The following is an 11084-nucleotide window of genomic DNA, read 5'->3' on the forward strand; positions in this document are numbered from 1 at the left end:
GAGAGAGAGAGTGAGAGAGAGAGATAGAGAGAGAGAGAGAGAGAAAGACATTTGGTATCCTGCCCTATCATGTTCTGATTTATTTCCTGGAGACAGCGCCCCCCCTCCCCGCCGCCACACACACACTGAAACTGGACATAATCTGGCAGAAAGCAAGTCTCATTTTTCTGCCCTCCCCTCAACTCCAGAGCTGGGGTTGCAAGTGTGCTATACATAGATGTTGGGAACTATGTGGGGGTTTTCTCCCATTGCTTTTATACTTTTTTAGACAGGCTTTATTCTAGTCCATAATGGCCTCAATGGCCTTCAATTTTGAAGTATAGGTGGTGCTGGCCTTGAGGTCTTGATCCTCTTGCCTCAGACTTACAAGTGCTGGAATTTACAGGCATGTGACAGCACACCTAGCTTGGGTGCTTGGACTATGAACTTAGGTCCACATGCATTCATAGAAGTGCTCTTACTCACTGTGCCATGTCTCTATCCCCAAAGTAGACATTATTTTTGTTCCATTATACAGAGGAGAAAATAAAAATACAAAGAAGCTCACTCCTAATCATTACTTACAAATTCCTTATTAAGTACTTGAATTGTTTGTTAAAGATCACCTAAATGACCAATGGCATGGCTTAAACCATTATTCATATACTTATCAACTGTCCTCAATTGCACTTGATTGAAAACATTTTAAAAACTTACCAGGCAATGAGAAATGGAATTAAAGATGCCACTAACTGAGTATTAAAATTACAAGACTACTTTGATTTCCTAAACACAGATTGAAAAGAATAGGAAATCTCAGTGGCAGTGTGCACCTGTTTGCATTCAACATACATATTTAAGCTCCAAGTAGATTACATGGTTTACTAGACATCCTTTTTTTTTTCAAATATAACAATCTAATCTGTCAGTCACACAGAGTTTTAGTAGCACAAATGGCGGTTATAAATTGTAACTTTGTATGGGAAGATTAGCCAGACAATGGCAGGAGGGGGAGAAGAAAGAAAGGACTATTTTGTTTTCTTTTAATTTGTTAAGGTTTTGTATCCTTGTACCACAGTACTTATCCCTAAAAAGGAAACAATGTATTTTAATCATTTATCTTATGGACATGCTTGGGCCAGCAAGGTTTTCTCTTAGTAATGGCACATCAAGTGGTGATCTTGCCCTAGGTTTATTGTTCATTGCTTGCTTTCCTCTCTTCCCTCCCTCCCTCCCTCCTCTCTCTCTCCCTCTCCCTCCCTCCCTTCCTCCCTCCCTCTGATTCTCTCTCTCTCCCCTCTCCCTCTCTCTCTCCCCTCCTTCTTGCCTGAGGATTCCACATGACTGGAAATGGGAGCTCTGCAAATGTGCAAATGTGTTTCCCTCCCTCCCTCTCTCTCCCTCTCCCTCTCCCTCTCTCATCTCTCGTGTTTTGCCTGCATGTATGTAGGTGCACCATGTACTTGGAATGCCCATGGAGGATAGAGGAGGACGTCAGACCACTGAAACTGGAGTAATTATGTCGTTGTTAGGTGTCATGTGCATGCTGGGAACTGAACCCAGGCCCTCTGCAAGAGCAGTCGGTGCTCTTAACCACTGAGCCCTCTCTCCATCCTTCCATGTCCCCATTTACTTTTAAGAATGCCTTGAAAACATTTCATTTTGGACACGAATACCTCTGGAAGGTGGTCTTCAGTGCCATTCTTTCAAACCTATGCCTAATAAGTATTTATAACCAGCAGAATTGACAAATTCTTGTACTTCAAATATTTTCTTCTAACCATGCTTTCTCTGCTCCTGATCTTATTTTATAAACACTTTCAGAGGAACAAATGTAAATGTATATGTGAATTCTGAAGAGACTAGCTATGGAATGAAACAGAGTGGGCAGGACCTTTGTGTTGGAAATAGAAAAACTTAGAATCTGACAGTTGCTTGCTGCCTCAATTTTCCATATAAACAAACCCCACATAGTTTACTTGGAAGGGTCTGTGAATTTTGATATGGCCTCCTACCTTCATCTTTACATGCATCAACTGCATCTTCTGAAGCAGGGCTGGGCACAGGGCTGGTGTTGACACCATCTATAAAGCAGAAAAAGAAATTCCTCAGAGGTAATACTGCCAGGCCGAGGCTTTTCCTCTTCTGCTGCCTCCCCACCCACCCAGCCAAAGAATGGGTGAGGATTCTTCACAGTGACTTGATTCCTTTACTAATAATTAATGAAGCAGAAATCTTCAGATAAGAAATCTTCCATTAAAATATATTTCTGGTGAAAAATACTGTTGTTGGTAGTAGTATACCAACATCTCCAGCAGCCATTTGCTTCTTTCATGATTCTCAGAGAATGGGATTTTGTGTGCGTGTGTGTGTGTGTGTGTGTGTGTGTGTGTGTGTGTGTGTGTGTGGTAGGTGGAGAAGGAAAGTATGACCATGCAAGCTTCCACAAAGTGTCTCTGTGTGCTTTTTAGAGCTTTTTGTTGTTGTTGTTGTTTCTAAGCAGAACATTTCTGTAGGTTTCTAAGAAGCTGGGTGGTCCAGCTGCATGGGTGACTGTGACTGTCAGCACAATGGCCCAGGAGAAGGCATCACAAAGCAGAGCACCAGAAGGTGCGTGGAGATTTCATATCCTCTAGTTACAGATGGGGATCAAGATCATGGAGGACCCTGTCCCCCTCAGAGCACCAATTAGCCCAATCAGTTGGTGTCTCTGACTGGTCTCACCAATACCACAGAGATTTTACCCATGTTTAGCCTCTAGGATACTAAATAATTAACTATTTAACATTAAAACAGTAAAATCAGGACATGAGAACTTATTAAAGTCATCTGACAACTAGTAAAACAACATATACTTTTCTCTGAGTCATACAGTCATGGAACTAAAAGATAAATAAACATGCATTTAGAGGAAAATTTCTTATTTTCTAGCATTTCTTTATCCTTTACATATGGCTGTTACTTTTAGGTTGTAGTGCTATTATAACAGAGAATAAAATTTGTAGTAGGGGGTCTAATTGGAGATAAGGAATCAATTTCTTTTACCAAGTGTCAATCTTCGACTTAAAAAAAACAAAACCAAAAAAAAAAACAAGAACACACCATTAACCTTCCTTTAATGTTGCAATATTTTCCCACTTTTATCTCCCTTTAGAGTAAAATTGCCTTTAAAGGGTTATTGTCATTTTCTTCTAGCGCTTCGCTTCATGAAGTCTCTATAATCCTCCCAATTGGCTTTTCCAGTATTTCACCAAGAATTCCCCTCTCAAAGGTGATACTGCCCTTCCCCTGCAGATCTAATGCTTACCATGTACCCCTAATATTTCTCCCCTTCATTTTCAAGGCAGAGTCTTGCTATATAGCCCAGACAAGTCTTTAACTTTCATCTTCCTGCCTCAGCCTCCCCTTCCAGGAGCCACCACACCTGACTCAATTTCTCCTCAGTCCTCACATGCTGTCAGACGTGATCTGGTTCTATGATTTCTTACCAGGTCTTAGGCGTTGTTCTCCTGAGCTCACCACACTCCTGTCATATTGGCTTTCCTCCAACATGAAGCCAATTTATTGTAGGTTCCCTCCATCTAGAATAGTCTTTAATCATCTCATCATTCAGAGCTCGTTTCAACTATTGCTTCCTCAGTGACACCTACCTAAATCCAGACAATGAAGAGCTGCCTTCTGAGTGGTTTCCCAATTCCACCTTTTTTTTTTTCTTTTCAAGGTACCTATACTTCCTGATATTTTTATCTTTTTTTATTTGTTTATTGCTTGGATTCCCCCAACAGAATATAAGCTTCAAAGAGTTAAGGATGTTGTCTTTGTGGTTTTATTCTGTATTTGCACTGTACTCACAGAGACTGAGGCGCAGGCAACCTTTGATATGTATTTATTATTGATTTCTTGGTAATCATTAGATGTAATTTTTATTTGATTTGATTTGATGGTGACGGCAGTCAAAGCCTGTGAATTATGCTATTTTTCAGATTGTATTTTTCATCATATGGAAGAAACCTGCAGAGTTATGCAATTAAAATTGGCACTGCAAATTACACTGAATGAAAGGAAGATATTTTTATTTTGGAAGCATAACAGAGGGTCAAAAGGGCTTTAATAGTCAGAATCATGTTTTCCATTTCTCTGTAGTCTGATTAGGAAGGCTATAACATGAGCAAAGTAAATTGAACAGTATCTAGTGACACTGGCCGCAATCCTAAGGGAATCCCACTGTTAAATTCTCTGTCGATCAGCAGAGTAGGAGGAGCCACTGAGGAATACAGTGATAGAATATCCTGTGGTGAGAAGCTGGGAGGGAGCCATCTTGGACAGTAATGCTCTCCAGTGTGTGTGTGAGAGAGAAGGCTCAACCACTCTATATTTGAAGAAGGTGGTTACAAATTCCCCCAAAAGTAGCTATCAGAACTCCAGTGACTCAAGGGGAAAGTATGGAGGAATAAAGCACAGACACATGTGTGTGTGTGTGTGTGTGTGTGTGTGTGTGTGTGTGTGTACAAAAATGAGGGAAAAATCTGTGCTGAGAAAGACAGCTTGGGGTAGGGCAGTCAGTAAAATCCCTAAGCCTTTAAAAGAGAAAGGCCCTAGCTATCAGCAGTTGGATGACTAATACATGTCATCCTTAAACAGTAAAAACAGTGACAGCTTTTCACATAAGCCTCATCTTCAACACAGCATAGTGCTCTATGAGTAGGGGATGGGGACGGTTAGATAACGGCTGTCTGCTGTTTCATAAATTAGCTTCATTGTGGGGAAAGGAATATGTTTCAGCAAAAGGAGTCAGCTGGCCAGTAACAAGTCCACAAGGTCCCCGCTGCCCTGCTTCAGTGCTTTCTCTGATTGGCCTGCTACGATTGCATCTTCTGTGTTAATGATAGAAGCTTCTTGTTCCCTAGAAAGGTGCCAAGGTTACTGTAGGAAGTTTTCAGTGGAAAACTTACCACATTGCCTGGTTTAGTTCCAAGAGTTCATCACATTCTCTAGAATGTACTGGCACACATTACACAGACTCACTCTTTTAAAAAAATGCTTCTCTGTGGGATTCATTAGAACTGGGAGCCTTGCTTGGAGATCGAGGGAAGACGGATATTTTTATTTTGGCAGTGATGCTGGCAACTGTATGACTGCACCTGTTATTCTTTCAAAGGTGAATGTGCCTGAGAACACGACTGGGTGGAGAGAAGTGATAAATCAAAGGTGATTTCAATCCCTTTGGAACTTTAAGTGCAATTTTATTTTAACAATGTTCAATTTATAATCTACAGTGTAGAATCTATAAACTTTCATTGGACACATCTGTCCTTTTTTGAACAGAAGTGATGTCAGGAAGGTTTTCAATCTTACTTATAGCTGTTGGGAGGGAAGGCTGATCAGACATGTGGCATCATCCACAATAGGCACAGAAATAACCAGGCACATATCTCTTCAAAATTTAGTTTATAAGACTACAAAACACTCCATTTAGTCCATGTCATCTTTTCTTTAAGTAGTTCTAATTTCATTTTTTCTTCCTCAAACTAAATCTGCTAGTTTTGACCTGATCTAAGCCATACAAGCCCTGACGCTGCACTTCCAGCCGTGTGGCACCTTTCTTAGAGCATTACTAAGCAGACTTATTATGGGAAGGAAATGGAATTGGTGAGGGAGATGCTGAGTGAGAATGCACCGTTCTGAGCACAGACAACCCAGAGTTAATGGAACTGGAGACCAGAATGAACACTGAGGTTAATGAGGTGAAAAGGCATAAGCATTTTCAGACAGTAGCATTGAGTAAAGTTATTGTTCACCTCTGTGGATGAGGCCTAGGAGACTCCTCAAAAGAAATCTGAGCCCACCTGCTTCTTGGCTCTGCCCTTCCGTTTCTTCCGCACTTTGCTTTTCCTCTGGACCATTCTCATCTTTCAAGAAAACCACAGAGGGGGGGGAAACAAATCAAGTCAATATATGAAATATCTCTTTATGGCTAATATACAGCACTGAAATTAATTGCAACCAACGTAGCATGACTCCCCATAAAGCACAGCAGAGGGATGAATTGGAGGCAGGAAACAGAAAAATTACCCACATAAATAGTGCATTTATACTAGTCCCTGATCTCCTGATTTGCTGGAGGAAATGTTGAACTACAGTAGATAACATCCAGTCAGCAATAGTGCTAACATCTCTCTCTTTTTTGGGCATTTCCAAAAATGTCATACATGTTTCATTTCCAATCTGCTTTTCTCCTTTGAATAAAGCAACAAGCTCAGAGTAAGAGAACGTGGTTGGTTTTCTATATCCTCTATGCTTCTGTTTGATATCTATTCCCAAAACTTTTATTTTCAAGTAACTTGTACATAATGGTTGAATACATTTATGCTAGGAATTGTTTTGTCTTGAATTGATTATGTTGATCTGCTGTATAACTCTGAAAAAATGAGAAGCTGAAATGTAGACTGTCTACTCGCAACCACTGAAATTGTTCGTCTTAAAATATGTTCTATAGCTGTGAATTCAGGTGTAGAAAAAAAAATATTTTCAAAGGCAAGTAGAAGCCTGACTTTGTAATTAATTTTTGAGAGAGTCTCCAAAACACTTTTTTATACTCGAATTTATATAAAGACACAGGAACAAAATGTAAAACATGTGCTTCAGAAAACTTACAAGCAGAACTTAACAGTCTATATTAATACGAGATACAGATGGTCAAAGATCTTTGTCTCTGAAAGAGCAGAGTCTATCGTCTCCCTTCTGTGGAACGCTGCTTGGTGCTGTCATTTGTTTATACAAATGGACTGTGGTAGGAATGATGTTCTGAGACTTCTGAGCTGCCTCCAGCAGAGCAACAGCTTCTGCTTTCTCCTTGGGGGATAGCCAGCTGTAACTTTATTGCAATTAAGGTTGACTGCCTTGGACAGAGAAGGGCATAGGTCAAGCACTGAAGGGCAGACCCATGGGCAAAATTTTGTAGTACCTTCTGGTCCTACCCAGTTGCCTGTAGAATGCAGAGTGCCACCCTAGTCAATGTCACAGGGGCAAGAAGGTTCACCCAGCTGAGCTTTTTCCATTCCTGACCCATAAAGAGGCCCAAGTCACTGATGCTTGTCTGCTTCCAGTGTTTGTTTTGGCTTCTTACCACCATCTGCTATTACTCACTTTTTTTTTTTTCGGTTTGATTTTTTTTTTAAACAATATTTTATTTATTATTTTAATTTTAGGTGTATGAGTGTTTTGCTTGCATGTTATGTAAGGGCACCTGTGTCATGTATTGTGTTGTTTTTTTCTTTTTTTTTTTTGAAACAGGGTCTCACTATGTTGCCTGGTCTGACCTTGAACCTGCAACATGCTTGTGCTGGGATTATAATTGTACTGCTTTCATACGTTCTACTTGGTTCTTAATGCAAAGGCAAGAGGCTTGGAGTCCTCTCCAAAGGGGGCCTGGATTATTAACCATGAAAAACAGAAACCTTAGAATTACTGGAAAAGCAATGTATCAAGATGCTCTAACAAAAAAGCCCATTGAAGACATTTTCTGGATTAGGGAAAAATGCAATCGATGAATATCTAAATATACTGAGAATTCGCTCAGCCTTGGCCATCTGACATGAGGGATGCAATGTAATTTTGAATGTGAGAAGCTGGGATGACTCTGGGTGTTCTTAAATCCAGTGCTGTAACTGGCAAACTTCCAAGCATCACCCAGGTACCTGCAGTGTTCTTAGCTGTGGTTCTTCATGATGGGACAGCACTGGCTTTTGCTTTCTGTAAGAAATAGTCATCACGGTAGTTCCCGTTCCCTTAACAAGGCCAAGTTGGTGCAGGAGTGTGTGCCACAAATTTCTCCCTTTCTTGTTACCAAATGGACTGAGTCAAGTTAGGAAAAATCTGCCAGTTTCTCCATAACATACAGACTTCACAATACAGATTTCATAATAGGCCTGGCATCTGTAGGTGACAAGCTGCCTTTAAAATTAGTGTGGTTGCCATGTCCCTTAGAGAGTGAGGACAGACAGCACTCTTAAGTAAAAAAGACAAGCAGGGGAAAAGAAACAATTAGCCACAGCACTGCCAGGAACTGGTTCTAGAAGCTTTAAATGCGTGAAGAGGAAATTCAAGCTCAGAGCCCCAAACGAACACTCTAGTGATAACCCTTATGGTGGTTTACCTAACCTGCCTTCCTGAGTTTGCTATGCATTCAGCATGCATATCCCCTCACTCCCTAGCAGACAGTCCAGTGGCATGCTTTTCTTCTCCACTTTGAGTGCACAGTTTTCTACTTGAATATTTCTGCCCTTGGAAAGCAAACTCAGAGATCACCTGGCATGTTTACCATGGAGTGAACTTGTTCTGGAAGCAGGCTCTATTTGCCATTTGAGTGGCATGCCCTCAGCTGAAAACCTTCAGGTACACTGTTTTCGATTTCAGAGACAGTGCATGCTCTAATCCAGCAGGGGGAGCCAATGCAGAAGGGTTGCTTTGTCGTGGACTTGGGCAGTGTGTTGCTTGGCTTCTAAATTCCCATTCATTTTAAACGCTTCCTGTGGATGAGTTCTTAGTGCAACAGTGGACCTCTACTGGCAGGGAGAAGGGGGAGTGCACAAATCGCATTACTTAGTTACCCCGAGGTGTTTGATAGGGACCAGCTTTCTTTTCATTCAGCTTTGTCCATCTAGCTGTTTCTCAGGAAGCATGTAAACAATAAAAAGTTAAGTGAAATGGGGTGCATATGCTTGTGTTTTTAGAAGGGATTTTAAAAGACTTACAATATATGTGAATCAATACCTACAGGGAAGTGTCAGCTATTTTGTGAGTTTAAAAATGTCTCACAAAATCTAGCTTCTAAATAGCTAAATTCTCTTAGTTAACACATCTTTAGGATCATATATTTAGAGAACACATTTTCATAGCATTTATGTTGCGTGTGATAGAACATTGTACTTTTTCACACTGAGAAGTACATTAACTCGCAAGAATTCTTCTGCTGTGCTCTTCTTACTTCGCTATTATTTCTGACCCTCAGTCTTTTAATCCATATTTAGTAAGCATGTGCTATTTGAAAAATGTGTTTCTGAAAGTTTACATAAATAAAAAGAGTGACTCCTCTTGCAAAATGGATTTATGTAAGAGAAAGGACTGTCCCACTGGCTGGACTGTGATAAGAATGCAGTGCATGTCTAATTCCATATTGGGAGAGATTTGCAAGGGTAAAATCCCAACATCAGGGCCTTCAATGTTATCTTGATACTTTTAGTACACTTCATGAACTATGGATAGAAATGAAAAGAGAATGGGGAGTAAATCGGATTAAGTCTGTGACTGGTCCCAAGGAAGCCATCTGATGTGCACTGACTGCCTGTATGCTGTTCCCTTCTTACAAAGGTCTCCAGACTTATAGATACACGCAAAGTAGACAGAATGAAACACAGCAGTTTGCAGACTGAATTCTGGTCCTACTTCTTCAGTCCCCTATAACAGGATTATTTTATCTCGGTGTCCTTCCTCTGTGGGCAGGAAATACTTAGACTCCATTGATATTGGACTTGGCCATGTGACTTGAGTTGGACAATGAAACACTAGTGTATAAAATGAGCAAAGGGCTTAAATGAGCTGCATAAATGGGTTTGTGTCTATGCTCCCACCATTTGTCATGGTAAGAAAATGCTTTCGTAGTAGTAAGTAGAGCAGACTTGAACCCAAAGAGGAGCCCTGAAGCCAAGCTTAAGTAACTCACAGTTGGAAATAGAATCATCCAGCTGAGTCCAGTCTATATTACCTGACCTGCTGACAATCTGCAGACCTATGAGCATGAGGATCAATAACGTGTTGCAAACTGAAAATTGGGATAATTTGTTACATGGCATTATTATTACTGGAAGTAAAATAATAGTTGAGCGATACATATATTTATTTTCTGTCATTTCTCCTAAATGTTAGCACTGGTGTGTGTGTATGTGTGTGTGTGTGTGTGTGTGTGTGTGTGTGTGTGTATTCTTGTCTGTAGTACAGGACATGTGCATACACAAGCACCTGTGTGTAAGTATGTGTAGAGGCCAGATAACCTTAGATGACCTCAGATGACTTCTTCAATTGTTTGTTTACTTTTTTGGCGTGTGTATGTATGATGTGTAGTGTATGTGTGTGTGGTGTATGCAGATGAGTGCATCCCTGCATGCTGTCAGAAACCAGAGTCAAGTGTCCTGCTCTACCACTCTCTATCTTATTCCCTTGAGACAGGGTCTCTCATGATCCTCCAGTTTCCTACAGAGCTGGGGTTCCAGGCATGCAGTGCTGCCTCCAGGTCCTGATGCTCCAAACTCAGGTCCTCATGCATGCATGGCTCAGTCCTTCACCAACTGAGCTAACTCCCCGGTCCCTAAGGTAGCATTCTTTTATATGGAAGGAACTCGGTCTGGAATCTTGTATTCCTCTCATCTATATTTTCATTTCACACATTTCAAAATTGTCTAAAAACACACATTTGAAAATAAAATTAAATTATATAAGAGAAAATTGGTCCTAAAGAGTGTTGCTGCCACTGGTTATTGCACTCAGGCTTTATTTAATTATATAGTTGTGTGGGCAACAGCTAGCATTTATTGATTGCTGGCTATATTCTCTTCAGTGTGGAAATGATTTGTGTAGATTACTAAATTTAACTCTGATCGCAATCTCATGAGGTAGGTACTATTATCTACATTTAATGGATCAGAACATTGAGATACAGAAATGTCAAGTAATTTGTGTAAGATTGCACAGTTAACAAGTAGTTATGGCAAAGGATTCTAATACCTATCCAATGCTGCCTCCCTGGAAATATAGCTAATATTTTTGTCTGGGCATGATATTAAATTCTGGATTGTCCAAAATATTGGAAATTATACTTTAAAATGAGAACTGAGGAACTAAACTGCAATCTTCTGTGATTTTATTGAGTTAACATAGAACATAAAAACTACTGAGTGAGAATCAAACCTTTCTGACACTGATCAGTCAGGTGCGATATTACAACTGTAAACTTTTGTTTCTAATGCTAAAAGTATGTCTTTATACACTGTCTTAGTATATCTTTATCTTATTATAAATATTTATATAATTTTTACACTGGAACAATCCAG

The 11084-nt window shown here is 40.1% G+C and overlaps 1 protein-coding gene across 1 annotated transcript in view; it reads right to left on the reverse strand.

Moving 5' to 3' along the window:
- Macrod2 (mono-ADP ribosylhydrolase 2) overlaps positions 1-11084 on the reverse strand; it is a 2130377-nt gene that overhangs the window by 148290 nt on the left and 1971003 nt on the right. The window contains exons 10-11 of the mRNA XM_029565754.1: positions 5778-5888; positions 1995-2063 (exon numbers count right to left, since the gene is read on the reverse strand). Of these exons, the coding sequence (XP_029421614.1) occupies positions 1995-2063; positions 5778-5888 (180 nt within the window). The remainder of the gene's footprint in view (positions 1-1994; positions 2064-5777; positions 5889-11084) is intronic.

This window comes from Nannospalax galili, unplaced genomic scaffold (assembly GCF_000622305.1).
Source record: "Nannospalax galili isolate Female #2095 unplaced genomic scaffold, S.galili_v1.0 scaffold1118, whole genome shotgun sequence".
Lineage (NCBI taxonomy): Eukaryota > Metazoa > Chordata > Mammalia > Rodentia > Spalacidae > Nannospalax > Nannospalax galili.